The sequence below is a fragment of the Gekko japonicus genome, unplaced genomic scaffold (genome assembly GCF_001447785.1).
Source record: "Gekko japonicus isolate JY-2015 unplaced genomic scaffold, Gekko_japonicus_V1.1 scaffold627, whole genome shotgun sequence".
NCBI lineage: Eukaryota > Metazoa > Chordata > Lepidosauria > Squamata > Gekkonidae > Gekko > Gekko japonicus.
Window position 1 is genome coordinate 208,357 of NW_015173142.1, and position 26,378 is coordinate 234,734.

The following is a 26,378-nucleotide window of genomic DNA, read 5'->3' on the forward strand; positions in this document are numbered from 1 at the left end:
TCCAGGTGGAGCCTGAAGATCACCATGTATCACAACTGAACTCCAGACAACAGATCTCTCCCCCCCCCTCGAAGAAAATAAGTGCTTTGGAAAGTGGGCTTTATGGCATTCTGTTCAGCTGAGGCCTCTCCCCTCCCCAAACCCTGGCTTCCATAGACTCTACCAGAAAATCTCCAGGAATCTCCCTACCTGGAGCTGGCAACCCTAGTCAGGACTGGCCCCAATGAGTTCCTCACAAAGGCCTGCAAAGGGTTTCTTTGCTTTGTCTGATCCAAGCTTGGTTGCCTACCATGGCAAAATGGACTCCAGTTTATGACTCAGCTGTTTGCCTCTCACCCTTGTCCCGTGGGCGTATCTCACTCCTTTAATTCACTGCCACCACTCACAGAATCATCACTGCCTTTTTAGAGGGACAGTGATACCCCTCTGGCCAAATTTCCCTATTTGGAGATGGAATCCCCATTCTTTGGGGGATCCCTGGAAAGTTGGCAACCCAAGGGTCTGGCTTTTCCTTGCTTCCCTGGGCTACCCCCTCCCTTTGGTATTGTGCAGAGCAGGGAAGACTATGTAGTCAGAGCACAATACAGATTATTAGCCCAAATCAAAGAATTTATTTAACTATTTACACAGCAGACACCATGAACCAAACAGGGCATAAATCAATAGGGGTTTAACACAATCCTCTTTCCTGACACAGAATACTCTCTACTTCTGGAGGTTGCGGGCTCACCTGTACTTCAGCCTCTCTCTCTTGCCCAAGAGAGCAGGGAAACTTCCATTCAGTCCCCAGTCCAACCGACTGTGGAGTGGCTGAATTTCTGCTGCTCCCAGGGATGAAGTCTGCCTTGGGACAGTCCCTGTTTTCCCGCACTTTTTGGGCTTGGGGCAGCTGGGAACTGTAGGCCAGCAGATGAGGAAGCCCCATTCAACCCAGTGAGTGATACCCCTGCAGGCCCCTCTCTGGAACTAAGCTCAATTAAACCTGATGGGGAAACATTTTTTAAAAAGAACCACAGCCATCTGCAAGGCTCTCCCAAGGGCTGAAGAATGGTCGGCAGGCAAACGGCCATGGCTGCTCCTGTTCGGATTGGAGTTTTGGCAGGAGCTGGCTCTGTGGGCGGGACTCAGGCACACGTTCTGATGAGCAGTTCAGGCAGCCAACTGATTTTGGCAAGCATAGAATGTTGCCATGCGAAAACACATTTATATATTAGTAGTAGCAAAGCTCGTTGTAGAAGCAATACAACGAACTCTAGATAGTAGCTTACAGGCCTGTCTCTGCACCACACATTTCCACTGGGAGCCAGGGGGTGCTGACCCCAGTTGCTGAGCCAGTGCCGGTGCTCGTGGAGCTCCTGGATCTGGGCCTCACCATACCTGTCTGGGTAGATCCTTCCAAAGCAATGGGCCAGGCACCAAAATTGGTCTTGTCCAACCTGAAGTGCAGACAGATTTAAGAGGGCAAAGAAAGAACTCAGTCCTCTGAGAAACACTGTTGGCACATGGGAATACTTTGGGGAAAATGGCCCAATAGAGGCAAGTGCCCCATGCTGTGAAGAGCTGTACAGGTTTTTTTAAAAAACCGGCAACACCTAGAATTTGTCCTTTAAGCAAAGAGATGGAGAGGAAGGAAGGAAGGAAGAGAAAGAAGGAGGGAGGGAAAAAAGAGGGAGGGAAAGACATCAAAGAGATGGGGAGGGAGGAAGGGAGAAAGAGGGAGGGAGGGAAAGAATGCAAAGTGATTGGGAGGAAGGGAGGGAGGAAGAGTGAGTGAGGGGGAAAAGAATGCAAAGAGATAGATAGGGAGGGAGGGAGGGAGAAAGAGGGAGGGAGGGAAAGAATGCAAAGAGATGGGGAGGAAGGAAGGAAGAGAAAGGGAGGGAGGGATAGAAGGCAAAGGAAGGAAGAGAAAGAGGAAGAGAGGGAGGGAGAGAAGGCAAAGAGATGCTTGGAAGAGAGAGGGAGGGAGGGCCAGGGACGGGGGGGCTCTTCAGCCCGTCCCCATGTCGCCCAGCTTGGCAGGCAAGTACGGAAAGGTGGGGGGGGCTGGAAGCCTTTCCATGCCAATCCACCTTAGCGGGTGAGTGGGGGGAAATGCTGCAGGGGGCCTCCGGAGGCCTTTCCCTGCCCGTCTGCCTTGGTGGGCGAGCGGGGAAAGGTGTGCCAGGGGACCTCCAGAGGCCTTTCCCCGCCCGTCTACCTCGGCGGGCGAGCAGGGAACAGCGGGCCAGGGGGGGCCTTTCCCTCCCTGTCTGGGTGTGTGGGGAGAAGCCGTAGCCACAGCACCCTCAGGGGAGTCCTGTCCCTGTACTTACCGTGCATATGGTCCCATCCGAGGACCAGAGCAGAGTGAGGCTGAGGCACTGGCTGCAGCTAATGTGGGCGAGACTCCGCAAGGCAGGCAGCCAACCCAGCCAGCTCCTTCTGACTGGCAGTTCATGCGGCCAACTGATTTTGGTGCACATAGAATGTTGCCACCCCAAATGGCTTTTATATATAAGGAAGGATACCTCAGAATACCATGCTGAGGTCCCACCCCTGCCCAAAGCCTGCCACAGGCACCACCTGCAAATCTCCAGTAATTTTCCAGCCCGGAGCTGGAAACCCCACTCTTTTCTTTCATTCTTGTATGTTTATTCCTGAGAGTGAAAATAATCCTATTTGTAAGATTAGTTAACTGTTTATTCCCTGCCTAGTTCTCACCGTTGCCAGGAATTTGCAGTTATACATTTAGAGCCTAAACATTTAATCACCAAAGTCAATAAGAATTTGGTCACAGATTTCAGGGGGATTAAAACAGGCTGTTTTGTATAAATTGTGATGCCAAACACTCAACACTGCCATGGTGCCTAATTCTCAAAATACCCCAATCCTCTAATTTTCAATTAATTATCTATGGTTCCCAGCCCTAAAACTAATGGTTTAAATCCATAAAAAGTCTAAGTTCTGCTCACACAGTGGTGTTTTCTCACCCACTCACCTTCTTCCCACTGTAGCTTCTGAACTGGTTCTACCCCACATGCACACACCCTGAATAGTTTGTTCCTGGAGTCAGAAGAATCTCTGGGAGGACAGTGTGGCTTGTTGAGGAGAGGGGCTACGGCTGGGAAAATCAGTTCATATTAACAAAAAAAACCCTCCACTTGATTGTCAATGGAAGTGTCTTCAGTTTCTGCAAGGAGTAGGGTTGCCAGCTACAGGTTGGAAAATACCTGGAGATTTTGAAGGTGGAGCCTCAGGAGGGCGGAGTTTGGAGCCTAATGCCATACAGTCCAATGTCTAAAGCGACCATTTTCTCCAGGTGAACCGATCTATGTCGCCTGGAGAACAGTTGTAATAGTGGGAGATCTCCAGCCACCACCTGGAGCTTGGTAACCCTAGCAAGGAGTGCTTTGAATCCAAGTCATAAGGTCCTATCCAAAGGCAGTGATCTGAGGAGTGCAGCAGGCTCCAAATACAAATAAATGCTTGGGTGGGGTATAAAATTGTTGTGCCGTGATGTTACCCCAGTGTCACAGGCAGGTACATCTATTTCTACACTTAGGATCAGGGAGTCAAGAGCCATTTGATGATTAAATAAGACACTAATTTGGGATCTGACAAAATGAACTGTTTGAGAAATGAGCCTGTCTATTACTGTAAACGCACTGCTGTCTCTGCATACATAAACATTAAATCTTGATCCTTCCCTACTTGGTATCTGCACACTGAGATTGGGGGTGGGAGAGGGGAGGGGGAAAAGACTGTTACACTACAGACACTTCCCTGCGAATCCCAGTCCCACTGAATAACATGGACTTGCTTCTGAGTAAGCCTGCTGAGGGTTGCTCCCATAGTAACTTTAAACAAGCATTTTTATCTTGCAGACAGTTGTTTGCTTCAAGAAATGTAAACTGTGTCGAATGCTTTCTAAATTACCAGTATTATTTTGATGCTAGAGTGCTACTGTGCCATTCCCTATTATATTATGGACTCATCAGTATTTAGGGCTCCATACTGAATGCAAAATGGGGGAAATGATGGATCGTAATTTACTTCTGCAGGAAAGTCAAGCTGGTTTATGTGAGCCACAGTCAAGTTTAATTAAGCGGTGCAGTGACAAAAGAGAGGCTTCAGTGGATGGGTTGAAAGAACCTCTTAAATAGCAGACACTTGACATGCATAGGAACAATAACCGAAATAACCACAGAGATTTTTGTGTTGTTTAAACTACACATGTGAGTGTTGAGATATATGTACGTATGCATTCAGAGAGTGAGCGAGAACGTCCTTCAAATTTCTTGTAATTGGTTTAGAAATCTGTGAAAAGCAGGGAGCTAGATAATAGCAGCAAACCAATCCAGAAACCCAGTTTTACCCAGCTGCATTTTACAGTCCGTCATCAAATTTAGTCAGAGAAAAGGGGAGGGTGAGGGTGTATAATTCTCCAAGATTTTTTTTCCTTCCACAGATACTGATATAAGCAGTTGGTGACTTCAACTGTATGTACCATGTACATGGATAGATTAGATATTTTAACTTGTGCAGTGGCCACCCAGCTGCCCAGGGAGTTCCCTGTCTGAGTTTGTGAAGGTGGTTTTGAGAAGATCCATAGACCTCCAGAGTTCTGGAGGTTTTCAACATCCGTACCAAATCTGCCTTTTTGGGCATTGTGTAGGACGATGGGACTGACCCACATAATTTTGGGTCTGACAGATGGGGGAAGGTATATGTTGGATCTATGGTTCCCCATTGAACAGGTTTCTGGTGAAATCATTGTCACGCTGACAGCTGATTTTGTTAGCTCTCCCTGCACCTGGCCAGGATGGTGGATCCACTATGATTGTCTATCCCCAAAGCTGTATGGATTTAAAGAATGTGCTGGGGAATTTTAGGAGTCTCACTAGTGACTCTTTCAAATATGTGGTAGGAGCTAGGAATGCTGCACTCCCTGAGGTTGTAGACTTGGTCAGTCCCTGGTGCTCTCTCTCCTCATGTTATAAAACATTTTCTTCCTGGTATACCAAGAAGCTTCCAGATTTGAAGTGGATCAGGAGATGACTAGAGTGAGGTTTGTAGAAGATGCAAAGTGAATTGTGGAAAGATCCTATGAAGTGGTTTGAATGGCAATGAAGAAGACCTTTTTCCTCTGTCACCTGAATCTTGTCCAGTGGAGGTTTTCAAAACTGCAAGGGAGTACTAACATCTAAGAGTTGCCCCAAGAGCTGAGGAATATCATGATCTGCTATGCCACTTCTGTGAGATGAAATCTCTCAAGTCCATTCTGACTTGGAGGCTAGTTTGAATATCATTCCAAGGTGGAGGTGCTAGTTCGGAAGGCCTTTGAGCGGACTGGTCTGCCTAGGATGGGTGAGGTAAAGTTGACCCTGTCCAATCAAATGAAGAATCAGATGAAGAACCTGGGTGAGCTTCTGGACTCAGCCTTAATTTTGAAGAAAACAGGTTGGTGTTATTGCCTGAAGTATTTTCTACCATTTACATTTGATTCAGCCTTTGCTGAATTAGCCACATTGATCCAGGTTTCCATAACCTCTGAACTGAACTGCTATAATACAGTTTATGTCGGGCTGCCCTTGAAGATCCCTCAGAAACTTCAGCTTGTGCAAACTGCAGCAGCCTGCCTTTTGGCTAGAGTAGAGCAACACAAACCAGTTTTACAACAGTTGCACTGGCTTCTGTTTCCCAGGTGCAATTCAGGGTGCCAGGCTCAGTGTTAAGTCCTTCATAACCCGAGAAGCCCATAGTTCAAGGACCAGTTGTCCTCATGTAGATCCCCTCATAAACTGGCATTAGCACCTCCTGTTGGAAGTGGCTTTCGTTCAGAAGATGCATTTGGTATCCAGATCAGTGACTTTCATCATGGCAAAGAACTAGTACTACTATTTCAGAATGGCCTTCCAGTGGGAGAGAGCAGGGTGCCTTCTCTAGCAAGGTTCCAGAGACTGTGCAAGGTCACCTGGTTATAGAAACAATTTTGAAATTAATGTTGTTGTTGTTGTTGAGCTCTATTGTTTTTTAAACGCTACAGGCATAAAGTCTGCTGTTGTTGGGTGTACAGTTGCTTAAGATTTTTTGCTAGTCCTGTTACTTTTGTTACTGAGGGTGTAAAGATTATATCTTCGGGATTTGGGCTGTACTTGTTATTTTATTGCAGCTGTTTCTGATTTTATTGCTTTTATGTTGTAAAACAAAAATGTGTTTTTACTGTCTTTGACAGCCACTTGGTACATTACAGAAGCAAGGCATACAGTTTTAGAAAATAAAAGGTCTTTTCCATAGAGCTTAAATTTGCACTTTTGGTTAGCCTGCACAAGGGGGAAAAAGCACACAATGGCAATGACTGTTTGCATTCATGCATGTATTCTGCCCTGAAATTGGAACGTGCTGCAGCTATTGTGCTGTGTGCATTGCAGAGTGTTGCAGTCAAAATGACGGCAACAAGAAACATGGAGTTGTTCTCCTTCCCATTCAAAACACTTGGAAGGCTGAGAACCAGAAGCAGTCCACCACCCGTTCTCTCATCACTGAAATACTTCTAAGTGATCTGGAGTCAAAGGGCTGGTAGGGAAGGAAGAGAGTGGGTCTAGCACATTATCCCTGTTGACTGCAGTCTCCCAGATGCTGATCTAAACAGTCCTCCACCCACCTAAAATATGCAAGGGAAGGTCCTTCCCTTCAAATGCTTCCTTCACACCAGAATTTCCTGGTGGGGTGTTGGAATAAAGATGGGCTGGAAGAACCTTTGTGACCTGCAGGAGTTAATGATATAAGAAAGCATTCAACATTTATGACGTTTTGTCTGCTTGATGATGTGATATGATTATTTTGCTGTACATTTGAGTCAGCTCATAGACAAAGATCTAGACAGGAACCCACTAATTGCATCTTCCAGGATGATAAATGAAGATTATTTTGTTCCTTTTGTTAGCAGGCCTCTGACATTTTCAGTGTATCCAGAGGTGGGAACATACTCACTGGTTCCCCACCAGTGTGGGCAGTCTTCAGGTTAAGAGGTTCCCACACAGACTGGGAGATGGTTCCACTCTTGACAGGACTCCTATTCAGTAACATATTCAGTAAAAACTTTTCCCCTTTGCAGGAATAGTATAAGGGTTTGTTCTTGTGTTCTACTGTTACTTAACTATCCTTTATTGATTTGATTGTGCCTACGTATTCAACAGAGACGTTCTTTCTTTTCTGCAGCGCATCTGTACCACGACCACTGCATTTTTACATTTCTTCTTCTTAGCTTCATTTTGTTGGGTTTTGACTGAAGCGTGGCAGTCATACATGGCTGTAACTGGAAAAATTAGGACACGACTCATAAGAAAACGCTTCTTATGCCTTGGATGGGGTGAGTGCCTATGACTCAGTTAAGATTTTCTTTTAGCTTTGTGTTTCATGCACAGGTAACATTTAGAATATTGGTGTTTGTTTCAGTAATCCTGACAGGTAGTAGATAGCACAAGTTCTAAACGAATATTGCTACTAGGAGATTTTCTATAGAATTGCAAGCAAGAATATAATTTAATTCTATTGACTTGCTTCAAGATACGGCTGAAGATAAATGTTCAATTGATTGTGAGACTTTTATCACTCTGTAACTTATACCCTTTAGCAGACTTTTGATAAAGCGCAGTAATACAAAACAAAAGCAATCTTTTAAAAAAAAAAACTGAATAAAATCCATCAAATCATCATTGTATACCATGTCAAATTTACTGATCACTTAGCAACATGAAAATGATGCATGGTGGGCTAGAAGCTATTTGAGTTGTGATAGTAAAAAGATTCTTTCCATATGAAATTGATCTTTATTAGTTGAGGTAGTAAGCAGCAGCTTTTCATGTCCCAGCAGCAGAAACAGTATGCATTGTGGGCCACATAAATAACAATTACTGTGTAAAATTCTAGAAGAGTAGCTATTACAGGAAAGAAAAACACAAAGTGCTTTGTGGTACCTCAGAAATGTAACAAATGTATTGTGGCATGAGCTTTTGTAGGAAACAGCCTAATTTCATCAGGGAAATAATTGCCGGGGTTTTTCTTACAGGTTTACCAGCATTGGTGGTGGCAATATCGATAGGGTTTACCAAGACAAAAGGATATGGAACTAGTAATTAGTAAGTCACTCTGTAATAATGAACATTCCATCTCTGCTAATCACACCATGCCTGCATTTGAGTAATGGTACCGTTCTGGCTTCTCTGAGTACATGGAGGCTATTTCAGTGTATTGTAGACTCCTTGAGATCCAAGAAAGGAATTCAGTGTGAATAGAGACAAAAATCCATCTCAGTTTCCAGCTGCTAGGACACAGCTAATAGAGATAGATAGGACTGAATGTATGGGCTGGTTCTCACACTACAAAGTTCCCAGAGCTATCATTAGGACTTTGGATCACACATGCACTGGGAGTGCCCTTCCCAGGTCCACACAGGACCAATTTGGGTCAAGACTTCAGCTCACATGAAGAAGGGGTTTCAGTTTCCCTTCCCCTTCACCATTGGGGAAAGCTGACAGGAGATGAAAAGTCTCTGGTTCGGGGTGGCTCATCTCAAAGAGATGAAGGGGTAGCTGTTACTTTTCTACAGGGAAATGAATTAGAATTCTCCACTGAGACTGTGACTAATGCTATGGACTGGCTGGCAAGGTCTCGAGGCAGCAGGAGGAAGGTTGTGGGCCTGATATGCATGGGAAATTATAGATGTTTATATACAAATGCTAGAAGTGTCCGTGGTAAAATTGGGGAGTTGGAATGCTTGGTGTTTGGGGGGGGGGGAATAGACATTGTGGGTATTCCAGAAACTTGGTGGGATGAGGAAAATCAGTGGGATACAGTGATTCCTGCTTATAAATTATATCGGAAGGATAGGGGGTGGTGGAGGGGGGTGGCTCTGTATGTCAGAGAGGGTATATAGCCCAGTAAGACTGAGAGGGTAAAAAAAAAATGGACTTGCTTCTGGAAATGCTATGGGTTGAAATAGTGGACCCAAAAGAAAACTTAACACTGGGAGTTTGTTATCGTCCACCAGATCAAAAAATAGGAGGAGGATTATAAAATTATGAATGAATTAAAGATAGCAGCTAGACAAAATAATTGTGTTGTAATAGGTGATTTTTAACTACGCACACACTGATTGGGTCAATATGTGTTCAAGTTAGGAAAAAGAGATTGAGTTTCTAGACATTCTCAATGACTGTGCTATGGAGCAGATGGTCACGGAACCTACCAGGGGAGAGGCGATCCTTGATTTGGTCCTAAGTAACGCCCAAGACCTGGTGAGAGATGTAAAAGTGATTGCACTGCTTCGGAACAGTGACCATAATGTTATTGAGTTCAACATTTGTATAAATAGGGAGTTGCCCAAAAAGACCTACACAACCACATTTAACTTTAAAAGGGGTAACTTCTCTGATATGAGGGGACATGTGAGGAGGAAACGGAAAGGAAAAGTAGAAAGGGTCAAAACCATTGGGGAAGCTTGGAGACTATTTTAAACTACAATCCTAGAAGCTCAGAAAAAATATATACCTCAGGTTAGGAAAGGCACAAATAGGTATAGAAAAAGGTCTGCATGACTAACAAACAAAGTATTGGAAGCTGTAAAAGGTAAGAAGGATTCCTTTAAGTGGTGGAAAGCTAGTCTTAGTGAGGTTGATAAAAGGGAGCACAGGCTATGGCAAATAAAATGCAAGTCTGTGATCAGGGAGGCAGAAATGGAATATGAGGAGCATATTGCAAAAAACATAAAGATTAACAAAACTTTCTTCAAATACATTAGAAGCCAGAAACCAGCCAGGGAGGCAGTGGGGCCCTTGGATGACCAAGGGGTAAAAGGAGTACTGAAGGATGATAGGGAAATGGCTGAGAAGCTAAATGCATTTTTTGCCTCTGTCTTCACTGTGGAAGATGAGAAGTGCTTGCCCACTCCAGAACCACTGATTTTGGGAGGGGTGCTGAAAGACCTGAGTCAGATTGAACAAACATGTGGACAAGGGGGACCAAACAGATGTTGTTTACCTTGAGTTCCAGAAAGCTTTTGATAAAGGTCCTCATCAAAGGCTCCTAAGTAAGCTCAATAGTCATGGGATAAAAGGACAAGTCCTCTTCTGGATCAAAAACTGGCTAGTTAATAGGAAACAGAGAGTGAGTATCAATGGGCAATTTTCTCAGTGGAGGGCGGTAAGCAGTGGGGTACCACAGGGATCAGTACTCTGATTCTTTTTAGCTTGTTCATTAATGATTTGGAGTTGGGAGTAAGCAGTGAAGTGGCTAAATTTGCAGATGACACAAAATTGTTCAGGGCGGTGAAAACCAGGGAGGATTGGGAGGCACTCCAAAGGGATCTATCGAGGATGGGCGAGTGCGTGTCAACGTGGCAAATGGGGTTCAATGTGGCCAAGTGCAAAGTGATGCACATTGGGGCCAAAAATCCTAACTATGAATACACATTGATGGGGTCCGAACTGGCAGAGAGTGACCAAGAGAGATAGATAACTCAATGAAAATGTCAAGACAGTGTGCAACTGCAATAAAAAAGACCAATGCTATGCTGGGGATTATTAGGAAGGGAACTGAAAACAAATCAGCAAGTATCGTAATGCCCCTGTATAAATTGATGATGTGACCTCATTTGGAATACTGTGTACAATTTTGGTCACTACACCTCAAAAAGAATATTATAGCATTGGAAAAAGTGCAGAAAAGGGCAACTAGAATGATAAAAGGGTTGGAACACTTTCCCTATGAAGAAAGGTTTAAGCGCTTGGGGCTCTTTTGCTTAGAGAATCGACAGCTGAGGGGTGACATGATCGAGGTTTATAAGATTATGCATGGGATAGAGCAGGTACAGAAAGAAGTACTTTTCTCCTTTTCTCACAATACAAGAACTTGTGGGAACTCCATGAAATTGCTGAGCGGTCGGGTTAGAACAGATAAAGGAAGTACTTCTTCACCCAAAGAGTGATAAACACATGGAATTCACTGCCACAGGAGGTGGTGGTGGCTACAAGCATGGAGGGCTTCAAGAGGGAACTGGATAAACATATAGAGTAGAGATCCATCAGTGGCTATTAGCCACAAGGTATAGATAGGAACTCTCAGTCTGGGGCAAGTGATGCACTGTATTCTTGGTGCTTGGGGGGGGGGGGCAACAATGAGAGGGCTTCTAGGGTCCTGGCCGCACTGGTGGACCTCCTGATGGCACCTGGTATTTTTGGTCACTGTGTGACAGAGTGTTGGACTGGATGCGCCATTGGCCTGATCCAACATTGGCTTCTCTTATGTTCTTATGTACAATTTTGTTAACCTGAAACAGCCCTTGGAAGCTGCTATTTGCCTCGCTGAGGAAACTTGTAGCTACCATTACACATGGATTTCCCTATTGGACAAACAGTGGCTCCCTTGGGAGCTGTTTCAGATTGGGAAAATGATGCGTGGGGGAAGGCTGAAGCCACATCCACACACAATGCAGTCCTCATCTAAAATGGATGCATGCACACCTCTGAAGTATGAAACTCCTAGTGACTGTGTGATCCAAAGTCCTCAGGGCAGACACAAAGACTTTGTAATATGTGAATTGGATCCAGAAAGTATATGGTGTTGAGGGAACAAGAAGTAGCATCCTTTCGGCATGGGTTGTTCTTGTTGTTTTTGTTAGAAAAGGACACTCATACAGGTTTTCATTTCTGTTGCTCTATCTTCTGGCCTAAGCCAAATGATCAAGGTGAACAAGTCCATAAACATTCCATACCTCAGTGGAGACGTGGATAGAATGAAATGGAGCAGGGGAGAATGTTGTAAGCCACTTTGGGTCCCCATTGGGGAGAAAAGTGGGATATAAATGAGGTAAAATAAATAAACAAATTGTGATCTTACACTGCCATGCTTTTTTGCAAATGCTGAACAAGTTGATTGAAATTCCCACAGTATGGAAGACAGCTAACACCTAGAAAGTCACTTAGAATTTAGAAGGATTAAGAGCTCCTTATTTTTGGAAAGTTCTACATCTATTTTCATGAAAGTCATTAACATTTTACATATTATTAGTGACTGTAGTTAAAAGGCTTAACTTCTGTTTTATGATGTGTTTCTAATAGAATAGAAAGTTATCAATGAAGAATTAGTATATTTAAATTGAGTCAATCTGTCAGAAATAATTTCAATGTGAAGAACATAAAAAATTAGCCCTAGAATTTTGAGTTGAAAAAGAATTTTTTAAAATAAGCTAGTTTAGTACTTTAAAAGCTCCCTGAAGAGTTTCCTAGCAGGTATGGGATTTCTTCTTTGTCATGGTGTGATAACCTGAAGACTGTTAAATGAAAATATGCTAAACATTCCCGAAATACTCAGCATAGCCATGAGAAATTTTATAATGGGCAATCATCTAAAAATTTCATTGAGCATGAAAATACAAAGTTTGAGTCCAGTGGCACCTTCAAGGCCAACAAAATTTTATTCAAGGCATAAGCTTTCATGTGCAAGCACACTTCTTCAGATACACAAAAGCTTATACCCTGAATAAAATTTTGTTGGTCTAAAGATGCCCCTGGATTCAAACTTTGTTCTGCTGCTTCGACCAACTCGGCTACCCACCTGAATCTATCTTCATGAAAATACAAGCTACCAATAAATGAATGGACTGCTGTTTCTTGATCAGTATGTTTTTCCACTTAACAAATATTCCAGCTCCCTTAAAATATGCAGTACATATTGTAGCTATATATGTTCTGATTGCCTTTGGATGTTAGCTCTTCTCATAACCTGAGGGGATGTTACAGTTTGTGAAAGCGAAAGTCCCGCTTATGTGTAGCCAGTGCAATTTTCAGATTTATATTCCGGGCTGCCACTAGTAATTTCTCTCTCCTCAGTCTGAGGAATTTCCAGGGCCCAACATTCCATTCATTTTGTGCCACTGCTTGTTCTGTGAGAACTTCCATTGTGAGGCAGGCTTCATATCCCAGTTTTCAAGCAAAACAGAATGGCCCTGTGACGACCCCTTATATGGGGAGGTCTGGTTTCCCTTTAAAAGTGTTCTTTATTTTTGGTCTACTAGAATATATCCGGCTGCCAACAGGAAATTTAAGGCTTTCCAAACCTTTATACTTTTACTTTGGCTCTTACTGGGTAGGTAGGTCGCGTGTAAGGCTTATGGAAAACTATGTGGTACTGAGGAAGTATTTATTTCCGAACTGGTATACTTAAATAAAAGAGGATTTATTGAAATAATTCATAAATAAAAGGGTAGAACAATGTAACCAGTAAGGTGAATCTTTTTAACAATTGCTTGGTGTCCCACACAAGATCTGCTCCCTTCCTGACAGGGATTTTTCAGGTAACTTTGTAACACTTCAACTCCAGGACATAGACGTAGACTGTTTCACTCCAGCCTGTCACTCAGACTTTCTTATAACTCTGAACAACATCAACAGACAGCTTAACTGCTTTCACACCGAAATGCTTCGCACTTTTCTCATACACAGAACTTAACTCGCTGCTTCTCTCACAGACCTCAGAACTAACTAACTTATCAACTGTCTTTATCAACTGTCAAACCTGTAACTGTCACTCTTGACAGACATTCATATTCATCCACTCAGAACCACTTCCAAAACCCCTCCCCCTCTCTGTCAATCACCAATCACACCACTCTTGTCTTTTCAACCACTCTAATATATCTCAGCCATGCAACCAAACTTTTAAAGAGACACACACACATATAAAACAAGAAATCATTACAGGCCCATTTCAGACATTGCTAATAATTGGGGTATGCAGGCACTTACATATGTGATTAGTGTTAGGGTTTCTTTAAATCTGTTGAGAAAGTTCCTTAACAATATAAATATCTCCATCATTGAGGGTGTCAGTATGCTCTGCAGTCTGTAATTGAATAGATAGAAGCTACATCTTATTAATTTGTATTAGTTCTTTTCTAATGTTCTTTCCAGTTGCTGGCTGTCTCTTGAAGGAGGGCTTCTTTATGCATTTGTTGGACCCGCAGCTGCTGTTGTCCTGGTAAATATTAAAATCACTGCTAGTATGTTAAGTAGGCATGGGAATATCTATCTATCTATCATCTATCTATCTATCTATCTATCTATCTATCTATCTATCTATCTATCTATCTATCTATCTATCTATCTATCTATCTATCTATCTATCTATCTTATGGAGTGCCTAGTAAGTAATTGATCTCAAATTGCATCTTGAAAGTTATGAAAACAGGTTTATTTCGCATTGCATATGCCAGTACTCTTAGTATTATATGATAAGACATGAATATTCTGAAATATACACAAGTACACAAAGGCATAAGGTCTCTCTTGCTACATGTTGTTCATATTTATTCAAAGGTACTGTGGAATAACTGTGGAGCAGAGAGAGAATCCCCAAAGATTTCCAGACTATTACGCTTTAAGACTTAAATGTCGTAATGAATCACAATATTAAAATGTGCATGTCTTCTAGGTGCAGTCAAATAAACAGGAACATTCCTGCCCACACTGGAAAGAAAACAGGAGGCTTAGCTGGAGTTAACCAGGGAACAATTCACACAAAGCAGCAGCGCTTATTTTTTCCACACTATTATGTAGTGAAAACAGCCTTCTGCTGCAGTCTTTTCTGTGATCACGTTAGCTTGGCCAGGAACAGTGACAATCATATAAATGGCTGCAGCTTGTCCCCATGTAAGCAGCAGGTCACACTAAAATCTCTCCATTTGGCTGCACAGTCACAAGGAGAAAAATAAGCATTGCTTGTTAAAGGGTTTGCAAAATGGGGTTTCTCACATTTTTACTCAGCTAATAGCATTTGAAGCTCAGTTTTCAGACTGCCTGCCATCTCTTGGTCTTATTCAGCACACTCATCCTGGGATGGGGCTGGTAACAGAGCAAACCACTTTGATCTTCGACGTGGTCTCTGTGCTTCACACCCATGGGATTCAGTGTGCCTGCACTGGATCAATCGGTATTGTAGCAAGCTCTAACAGATTTTCGCGGCCAGCCCTCAGGCATGTGCAGGAACCCCAACCACGCATGCCCAAAGGGGTGGGCGTGGACATCCCGCCAGTTCCTTTCTTTCTGCCGCGCTGGAAACACCTTTCCTTGATTGGTAGCTATTTTTCCTCAGAGGCTCTTCGGATTTCTCTTTGTTTTTTCTCTTTTTCCTTTGCTTCTTCATTTGCTTCTTTCCTTTGCTTCTTTGTTTTTTCTCTTTTTCCTTTGCTTCTTCATTTTTTCCTTTTAAAAAAACAAAAACATTATTTAAGTTTGAGGGGAAGTTTTTTCTTACCTCAGTCTGGCCTTCGGCCTCCCCCCCACACACCTCTTTTTCTTCTCCATTTTGTTTATTTTATGGAGAAAAGGTGGGGCTTTTTCAAGCGTTGTACTGGGTGCGGCAGTAAGCTAGCTCCGCCTGACGGCCACACCCTTTGTATTTTTTGTCTTGGTGAGACGCACCGACCAGAATCCTGTCGGCACTGTGCCAAGTTTTCTAATCAAACTAGGAAGAATCGAGCGGTGCGTCTCCAAGTAGCGTTATTAGAATTGGCGGTAAACCCCACTTCCGTTATGGATCCAGAAGTACCGGTCTGGCGTCAAAGTCCTCATCCTACATCATCCAGTTGACATTGAAGCATCCAGCACCGATGGCACAGTGTTCGGCATCCACTCCCGTAAAAAAGAAAAAGGAAAAATCGGGTAAAGATCATAAGTCGGATACGGGGCTTTCAGAGTTGCACAGCTCGCCTGAACAGCCATCTCCTAAACAGGCAGTGGCCAATGACCAACCCATATCTCCATCAGAAAATCTAAATTCTTATGGAGACCTCATTAAAAGAATGGCCCACTCCCTTGGCCTTTCCGTTGTACAACCTCAACCAGTGGTTACAAATGCTGTATTCGATGTGGTAAAATTAGATACATCGACAGCCATAGCACTACCCATGTCCACAGTCCTATTACAGGTGGCTAAAACGTCATGGGATAAACCATCATCAGCTCCAGTGTCCACACACCGCATGAACTATATGTATAGAGTCCAGGAAACAGGAGCTGAATTCTTATTTGCCCATCCTCAACCAAATTCAATGGTAGTTACTTCCCCATCCAAGTTGAAGAGAACCCATTCTGCCCCTTCTGACAGGGAGAGCAGAAAGCTAGATGCATTCGGCCGATGTTTCTACTCTACGGGAGCACTCGGGGTGAAGACCACGAACTACCTAGCATGTATGAGTAGATATCGATACACTTTATGGGAAAGGCTCTCTGAACTCCTAGCAACCCTTCCAGAAGATAAGCATCAGTTAGCCCACATCATCCAAAAGGAGGGCATGGTGCTGGCAAAACAACAAATAAATACTGCTAAACATGCCCTAGACACCTGCTCAAGGACAATGGCTTCAGCCATCACTGTCCGAAGACATTCCTGGGTACACAACACCAATTTGCAGACAGCGCAGGCTCTTCGGCTTTGAAATGGAGATGAGCACCGCAACCCTAGAGTCGGATTCGACTGGCTTTCGAGCAAGGGAACCTTTACCTTTACCAGGACATATGTAGAGGACCTCTCCTTTGATTGCCTTGGTCATTTTAATAGTACCACAAACACCATATTACAAGATATGGATAAAAGTATAAAAGCCTCTCGTGCTCTGGGTGTTTCTTCCTCCACGAGACAACAATACCGGCCTCGTCTTTGGTCTAGACCCTGGCAAAAACATACCCCAAATCGTCAGTCTCCTGAGCAGCAGTGGAGGCCACGTACATCCTCTGGAGGCCAGAAGCCTGCATTTCAGAAACCCAGATTTGTATCGGGACAACAACCCTCCCGCCATAAGCAGGCAAAGTCCACTAAACAGGGTTTTGACTTCCATGTTTTCCAGTCACATCCCACCCGTCTAGCCCCTTTTCTCCAAACTTGGCACCTCATCACCACGGACAAATGGGTGCTGTCCATCTTGACCCATGGTTACCGTATAGATTTTATACAGAACCCCACTACTCCGGTCTTTGTCTCCACACCCCCTTCTCCAGCTCTTCTGGAAGAAGTGTCCGTCCTTCTGCACAAGGGAGCCATCGAACCGGTGCCACTTCACCAACACGGCAGGGAATTCTATTCCCATTATTTCACCATTCCAAAATGGGATGGAGGAGCTCGACCAATCTTAGATCTACGGGTGCTCAATTGTTTTGTGCGCTACCGCCGCTTCCGCATGGTATCCTTGCAGCAGATTCTGCCACTTCTCCAGAGGAACATTTGGATGGCCACTCTCGACCTCCAGCACGCGTACTTCCACCTCACCATCCACCCGTCCCACTGCCAATACCTACACTTTGCAATTGGCCAACATCACTACCAATATGCATCTCTGCCATTCGGTCTCTCAAGTGCACCGAGAGTGTTCACAAAGACGATGGTGGTAGTTGCAGCCTTCCTTCATCTCAGAGGTATTTCCATCTATCCATACATCAACAATTGGCTCCTGGTTGCGACTTCCAGGGACACCCTAGTCTCAAACATCAACAAGATGCTAACCCTCCTGGAAAACCTGGGTCTGCAAGTAAATCTGGAGAAGTCTCAACTTCAACCAGTCCAGAAAATACACTACATCGGTGCACTACTGGACTCCACAAGTTGCAGAGCCTACCTACCACAAAACAGGGTTACGGACATCGTAAATCTAGCCACTGTGATGCGTACCCGGCCCTCGGTAACGGCTTTCCAAATACAGAGGCTCCTCGGTCTGATGGCCACTATTACATCAGTCCTGGTTTTTACCAGGTTGAGAATGCGCCACCTACAACTTTGGTTTATTCGCAATTTCAATCCAGAGCAAGACACACACTCGACCCACCTATCCCCACAAGTCAAGGTATGGGACTCTCTACTTTGGTGGACTACCCATCCCAACCTTTTCCAGGGAGCACCCTTCCATCCTCCATCACCGGAGATCACCCTGACAACAGATGCCTCTCTCTCCGGTTTGGGTGCTCACATGATGGGACTTTGTGTCAGAGGCAGATGGGACACACAGAAATGAAACCGTCACATCAGTTTTCTGGAACTACTTGCGATACAGTTTACTATCACCAGTTTCCTGCTCCTAATCCGGGGGAAGTGTGTCACGGTTCTCACGGACAATACTACTGTCCTCAAGTACATAAACAAGCAGGGGGGCACTGTCTCTCAACACCTCTGCGAGCTCACCATTCGGTTGTGGGACTTCTGTATCGCCCTCAGCATCTTCCTAGTCGCCACACACATCCCGGGGCACATGAATGTTCAGGCAGACCACCTAAGTCAGGCAGGACTCCATTTGCACGAGTGGGAAATGAATCCAACTTACCTTCTCCCACTCTTCTGCAAGTGGGGTTTCCCCCAGATAGATGTTTTCGCCACCAGGGTGAACAAAAAGTGTCCTCTGTTCTGCAGCCGAGGAGGCAGGGACCCGCAGTCTTTAGGGGACGGTCTCCTCTACCCATGGTCCAGAGATTTCCTCTTCCCCCTGCTGCCTCTGCTTCCGAGAGTGGTGTGCAAAATCATCAGCAACAAAGCGGATAGTATCCTCATATCCCTGTGGTGGCCGAGGCAGCCATGGTTCTCAACCATCCTGGATCTGTCAGCGGGGTCTACCACCAATTCCCGCCAGTGCAGGACCTCTTGCTCCTATCCGAGTCCCCTCTCCTATACCACGACATCCCACGATTGAAGTTGACGGCCTGGAGAATGGTATACATAGTTTTTCCTCCCGCATACTGAATGTGTTGTTTAACTCCAGAAAGTCCACTACACAAAAGTCTTATCATTACAAGTGGGAAAAGTTTTGTTCCTCCTTAGATGAGGATGCCCCTCGAGCCGCCTCCGTGGGTTTCGAGAGGGTCTTTGACTTCCTTCTGTCTCTTGCTGACTCGGGACTGTAACATTCCTCGTTGAAAGTTTATTTGGCTGCACTTTCAGCCTACCACTTTCAAGTTGAGGGATGCACACTTTTTCGCATCCTCTTTCAAAACGTTTTTTGAAGGGGCTATTACACCTTTATCCTCCAATCAAAAGTCCTGTCATCTCCTGAGACCTTCCCCTGGTACTTTGCCAACTCACCAGAAAGCCTTTTGAGCTGCTCGCGACTTGCAAGTTGAAATTGCTGTCATGGAAAACAGCTTTCCTGGTGGCTGACACTTCGGCGAGGTGAGTGGGGGAAATACTAGCTTTCAGACATGATTCTCCTTACCTGTCATTTTTGCCAGATGGCATCCATCTTGTTCCTGACATCTCGTTCTTGCCAAAGGTAGTTTCAGAATTTCACCTACAGGTAGAGGTCTTCCTCCCGGATTTCTTCCCCACTCCGACATCCCCAGAAGAGAGGCTGTTACACACGTTGGATACAAAGCGTGCACTTCTGTTCTACCTAAAGAGAACTCGTCCAACGAGACATGACAGTCAACTGTTCGTTTCCTATGCACCAGCAAGGCTGGGAACTAGCATCATGGCTCAGCGTTTGTCAAGGTGGATTGTAGGTCTCATCCGCCTCTGCTACCTTATTGCTAAGCAGCCATTGCCTGGCCGTATCAGGGCTCATTCAACTCAAGCTGTTTCAGCCTCAACTGCCTTCCTTCAGGGAGTTCCCCTAATGGACAATTGCAGAGCCGCTACCTGGGCTACGCCTAATATGTTCATAAGGCACTACGCCCTTGATGTCCGCAAGAACTCTCATACCAACATCGGACGTCACATCTTATCTTCGGCTTCGCAGTAATGACCTGTCAGCACCCTCCTCCAGGTAGGCCACTGCTCGCTAATCTCCCATGAGTGTGAAGCACAGAGACCATGTTGAAGATAAACAGGTTGCTTACCTGTAACTGGTGATCTTCGAGGGGTCATATGTGCATTCACACCACCCGCCCTCCTTCCACGCTGCTGTCAGCTTCTACATTCTTTTATAGCTGTTGATTTGCGGTGGTTTGAAAGAACTGGCGGGATGTCCACGCCCACCCCTCTGGGCATGGTTGGGGTTCCTGCGCATGCCTGAGGTCTGGGTGCGAAAATCCGTTAGAGCTTGCTACAATACTGATCGATCCAGCGCAGGCGCATTGAATTCCATGGATGTGAATGGACAGATAACCACTCGAAGATCACCAGTTACAGGTAAGTAACCTGTTTTTCCCCCACACACACACACGCCTTCACTGATAGCCTTCTTAAAACGATGCCAAATGGTCTGTCCAGCACAGCACCTGTAAGGTGCCAAACAGGAGTGAATAAATGAGTTACCTGGACTCAATGTGATTGGTTTCTTTATCATACTGCTTTGGGCTCCATTTGGGTGAAAAGCAGGCTACAGATATTTCAAATAAAGAAATAATTGAATTCATTGTGTGGTGGTCAAAGGGAAAATAATTTTTTGTGAAATGCGAGAAAGCTCATTCTCCCTCCCTTCATAGGAAGTGCAAGAGGAAGCAGCAAGAAAATGTAATTTAAGAAGCTTCTGGTTACCAGTTTTCATAACACTTACTCGTTTTTCCCTGCAAACATCGCACATACTCAAAATGCAGATTGGGTGCATATTGATCCTCCTCTGAATGCAGATCTGCTTCCCGATTTTGTTAATCCATTGAAGTGAACAGAACCTGCTATATATTTATTGGCTCTGAAGCATGTTCAGGCCCAAAGAATCAATATCTCTGCCTGATTGCTTTGTAAGTAACTACAAAAAGACTAATCCTTGGTATCTCAAACACTAAAAATAAAGGTAAAGGTTTCCCTTGCTCAAAAGCCAGTTGAATCTGACTCTAGGGGATGGTGCTCATCTCTGTTTCCAAGCCAAAGAGCCAGCGCTGTGAAGACGTTTCCGTGGTCATGTGGCCAGTATGACTAAATGCTGAGGCAAACGGAATGCTGTTACCTCCCCACTGAAGTGGTACCTATTTATTTACTTGCAATGTCTTGCTTTCAAACTGCTAGGTTGGCAGGAGATCTCAAACACTACAGTAATCTAAATAAAACTGTGTTATCTTGCCAGAATTGTACATTATCCCATATTAATCTTTGACTGTACCACTTTAAGCAAGATATTCAAATATACTATACCCCCTGAAATAAATAGTATGATTTGGAATGTAGAAATCTAAAGAAAATATATATAAACAGACAAATGAGGAAAACCAGACATAGCAGGACGGTTTGTCACCTCCAACAACTAAATAGCTTAAGAACGCAATATAAGAATCTAATTAAATTAGCTCATGCTACCTCTGATAAGAATGAAACTTGGTTCTGGGAATTAGTTTCTAACTGATGAGAAAATTTATCCAGGTCAACTTGAATGTCATCAGCATTGTTGTAGCTGCTTTCTTGCACTTGTAGCTCATACCAAGCCTGACTGTTAAAATTGGTCTAACTGGAGGGAGGGTCTGTGGCTCAGTGGTAGAGTACCTGCTTGCATGCAGAAGGTACCAGGTTCAAGCCCCAAAATCTCAAGCTCAAATTCTGGCAGTAGGTGATGTGAAAGACCTCTGCCTGAGACCCTGGAGAGCCGCTGCCAGTCTGACTTTGATGGACTAAGGGCCTGATTCAGTATGAGGCACTTTCATATGACTAAAGCCTTGGGCCCTTCCAGACAGTTTTTTTGTTTGCAATAACTGCATCATTGCTTCTCCTGGGCCACTCAAATCAAGGGTTGTGGTGAAATTAACAAGGTCTTCTCCTATTCAAGGAGTGGCCTGCCATGTACTGTGCATAAATTGCTGCAAAATTCTTGCTGAGGATGGGACTGTACATCCGCACATCTGTCCTGTTTAGGGTTGCTAAGAATCGGACTGCAGTAGGGTTGCCAAGTCTACTCAACAGTCGCAGCGGGGGAGCTTCGCCGGCCTCTGGGAGCTCGCGGTGGATGCGTGCGTGCGCTTTGCGCGCGCGCGCCGGCAGCACATCACAGGAAGTTGCATGCTACGTGCTCACGTTGGGGGCGTGGCCCAGATCGTCGGGGGGGGGAATCGGGCCTTCAAAGCGGGGGATTCCCCAACCCCCGCCCACATTTGGCAGCCCTAGACTGCAGAGAGTCACTGCAGGCCTTCTGTGTACTCTTACATTCAGAAACATAAGCTTGGTTACAAGAGGTGTGTTTCTATTGTCCCCCAAGCAGCAACTTGCTCTACTCTTCAGAGGGAGTTGGGCCCCCTGGAATTTTGTTCCTTTAGTTTGCCCCCACCCAGCCTGGTCCCAGTGAACTGGTAAAGATGTACATGCAAAATAGTATCCTATGTACATGTGCTTTGTGGATCCACACCCACTTTCTCAAGTGTTGTATATTTGGCTTACATGAGTGCAGCACCATCTGGTGGAAGCCTTTGCACCTGGAAGGCAAATCTTTGCTTCTGTTCACTTTGCTCCTGTAGCAGCATCCCGTGCAGACAGGGCTGTGCAAAACTGTTGTTCCATAAATAACAAGGCCCCATCACATGGGCCAGCTAGTTGCTGGACAGGGGCACTTGATGTTGCTTTTTTTAAATTGCTTGCCCAAAGGCTGGGCTTAGAAGTTTGTCTCCAGTGTCACTGTAAAAGGGCAACTATTTGTTTTTTGTCTGTTTCTTGTATATTCAACAGGTCAACATGGTGATTGGCATTTTGGTGTTTAATAAACTTGTTTCCAGAGATGGAATCCTTGATAAAAAACTCAAACACAGAGCAGGGTAAGCAGAAGCTGGGGCATTTCTCAGGACAACTGCAAGTGTGACTTTTTCCAATTTATATATATATAAGCATACATTTATTTGATTGCACCTTGAACTTTTTAAACTTTATATAACAAACTGTGTAACCAGGTTTAGTCATCTCCAAAACTCAGGAAATGTGACAAAAATTGGTAAAATAATAAAATACATGTACAGTGCTATTAAGTCAAGACTAAAGATGCAACTAACAGAAGTCTTGGTAACGTTATAACAGGAACGTTGAGTTATTTGATCTTCTTAATCTCTGGACTGATTTTGTATGAAATACTTGTGCATCTATTTAGATTTGGTTAGCTAATAGACTCCCACTCCCTTTTTAGAACTGCTGCAACCTGACTAAAGCACGATGTGTAGGAGTGGGATTCTTGCCATATATGATTATAAATTACCGGGACATGACATCTTTAAAAGAAGCATCACATTTGTATAACAGTGAGATTACTGTATTACTAGTGCTCTCTCTAGTCATAGCACATAATGCCCTTGCACAAAGGAGTTCCCTATTCTTGTGCCACTTTGCCACCTAGTTTTCCATTAAAATTAAAAATGAAGTTGCACATTGCCTCACTGGCTTGATCACAGTTAATACAGATTTGAACACAGGTCATTCAAGTGTAATATGTGTACACTTGGGTATGGGTAATTTCTATGCATATATATTATTACCTCAATTTTTCTGTAATTTGTTCAAGTTCTTCTCTTGTTTGAAATGCTTTTAATCATTTCCATAATTAAAAGCAAGGCCATATTGGAAACCATGGGCATGGACCTGGCCAAATTTAAGCACTATGAGATTCCTTCATTATATTTCTGGTAAGGATTATTAATGCAGAAACACCCTTCCGCAGAGGTATCCCTGGCTGGTAGAGAATTCCATATGCAAACAGGTTGAGGAAAAGCTGGATTCCTACTCTGCAGAAGAGGAAGTAAGGTGCTGAATTCAGTCATTTCCCCCCAATCTTTTCCTTTCTAGACTGTTGATCAGTGGGGATTCAGCTTCATTATGAAGTTTTGTCAGATCAGGGTTCATCGATTTCAGTAAAAGAAATTTAAATATTCAGTTAACATTCCCTGTAATATCAGTGGGACTTCTGTGCTTAACTTTGGCTGGATCATGTCCAGTGAGGTTTCATTCTCCAACATTAAAGCTTCAGTTGGTATGTCTGCATGCTGGGAAGAATATTGCATTCACATGCTAAAAGAACTCTGTTAATCAAAGTTTATCTTTGATAACTGTTTCTCACAACCAAATGTCACATGATTGGTGTCACATTAGTTTACCTGACGGGTTACACAGTTGTTTGAAAAAATCTCTAGACCCATGTGTGTATATATACCTAGCACCCAAAGTACAATATTCCATGAATCTGACAAAGTGAGTTCTTAGGTCATAAAAGCTTATGCCGCAATACAGTTGTTAGTTTAAAGATACTGCAGGTTATCATTGTTTTAAGTTAACCTCTGATAGATACTTGTTATGAATCAGCACTTGAGGGAGCAAGTGTTGTCAATTTCACACATTTCCTTGAATGGAGCTCTGGGAGTATTCATTCAATGGAATGGGCAAATGCTTTATTATACTCCTGAAGGGTCATGAGTTCAGATGTTGAGTGCTGTCATGTAGCCATTTCCTCTGTAGGGGCTGGATCCAGCAGGCTTTCCTACTTATGACAAAGGGAGGAAGGAGTCCCCTTTGATCACCAAAAAGACTTGCATGTAACTTGCATGGTCAAAACCCATCCTGGGCAGAAGCTGTAACAAGGAGGGGAACTGGCTGAGATGGAGCAAAAAAGTTGGTGGGGTCCATCCCTATGATTGCCTTACCAGATCCTTTGGAGCAGTACTCTCTATATTAAAAAGAACAGTGTTATAAAGAAATGGAAAACATATGTTCCTCTCCAGTGGCTGTGAACAGAGGCATGGCAGACTAGTGGTGAAAGACAGACATAGTTTTTACCTCCCCAATATATATGGCTCACATCATGGTATGCCGGGGTAGCCAGTTGGTGTTCCCAAGAGTGGCTGCTTTATTATCAGAACACAGATCTTGGCAGTGAATGTATATTGCTTTTTCACTGCCAGCAAAGTTACTCTAATAATGCATTTAAAGTATTGTGATGAAGTCCTCTTTGTTGTATTGATCAGCCAATACCTGGAGAGCTGAATAAAATCATTCTGGGGGATTGCTTGGCCCTTGACCATGAGATGGCCCTAGGTGTAGAAACTGTTGGAACTTTATACCGCTTAGAGGGTTATTTCCACATAAGTATTTAATTCAGATTTATTTTTTTATCTTATGGTTTCATATGGCTTAGAGAGCTATGTATGACACTAGACATAATACTACCTCATAGGGGGTAGTTTGAGAAATCTGAAGATTCATGGAAAGATTGGAAAAAAATGAAGATTTTTTTCGTAAATGTCACTTTTCCCCTTCATAATTTAAGTAAGCAATTACCGCTGCTGCTTGATTAAAAAGCCTTCCCCTATATGTTTCTATGACACTACAACTATTAGGATGGATTGAAGGCTGCAGATAGACAGACAATGAATTTGTTATAATCGTATATGGGGGAGGAAGTCCAAAACAGTTGCCGAGGGTTGTGATGTAGTACTCTGTACCAAAAATAATAATAATAATTTTAATGCTTGTGCATTGTGTTTTATTAAAGTGAAAAAAATCACAATTCTTCTAGCCTGAATACTTTCATTAAAACTCCATACATTTCAAGCCCTATATCCAGACCAACATCTAGCAAAGACTGGGCAAAGCTAGATGATTCTTGCTAAGATGATTCTTGCTCAGTATTGGATCCAACCTGTTCTAATTGTTCTCATAAAGTTATTGGCTCTCTAACTGACCCATCTTGATTGGGGGCAATTCTTCAACTACCTTCATGTTTAAATTAATTAAAAGTATGTGTCTTGCCTGGGCTATTTGTCATGTTTGTCTATCCTGGAGGATCGTGGGCATATTGGTCTTTCTAATGGTCTGAATAGAGGAATTTCACCATGTGTGTCTTACACTAGCACGTGCTTGTTTACTTCAGTGTATCAAGCAACATTTTCTTCCCAGGCATTGGGGGCCTTGTTTTTGTTTGTTTGTTTGTGTTTTTTTTAAAGAAGCTTAAATGGAAGAATTGGATTTTGCATGAACTGAAGCTTCCCCCCATAGCATAAATATTTTTTGAAAAGTGTGAAGCATACAATGTTACAAATAGAGCTTTGTAATAGAATAGAACGTTTCATCCTGAATAAAGTCTACTTGCTTTTTTTTTTTCTTGCATGACATCATATTTTTAAAAAGCTAAATTTCAGTAGCGACTTTTTTTGGTGACCAAAAAATTCAATATTTTGTTCTTTTTTGTGGGTGTTCTGTTTGTTTGCAGTCAGATGAGTGAGCCTCATAGCGGTTTGACGCTCAAATGTGCCAAGTGTGGAGTAGTTTCAACAACAGCTTTGTCAGCCACCACCGCCAGTAATGCCATGTTAGTCCTAATCATTTACATCTTCTTGTTACAAATCTTATACAGTGCATGTGAAAAAATACTACAGTGATGAAAAAATTGGGCTTACTAATACTGGACCTAGTTAATTAAAAAATGGCAACCACACATTTAAAATTCAATTGGGGTAACAATTAGAAAA

General features: G+C 43.6%; 1 protein-coding gene across 1 annotated transcript in view; it reads left to right on the forward strand.

Annotated features, from left to right (window-relative positions):
* The window catches only part of LOC107119719 (adhesion G protein-coupled receptor B3-like), a 253,366-nt gene that overhangs the window by 164,480 nt on the left and 62,508 nt on the right, over positions 1-26,378 (forward strand). Inside the window, exons 5-9 of the mRNA XM_015422291.1 lie at positions 7,204-7,354; positions 8,054-8,123; positions 13,953-14,019; positions 22,603-22,688; positions 26,120-26,218. Coding sequence (XP_015277777.1) covers positions 7,204-7,354; positions 8,054-8,123; positions 13,953-14,019; positions 22,603-22,688; positions 26,120-26,218 — 473 coding nt within the window. The remainder of the gene's footprint in view (positions 1-7,203; positions 7,355-8,053; positions 8,124-13,952; positions 14,020-22,602; positions 22,689-26,119; positions 26,219-26,378) is intronic.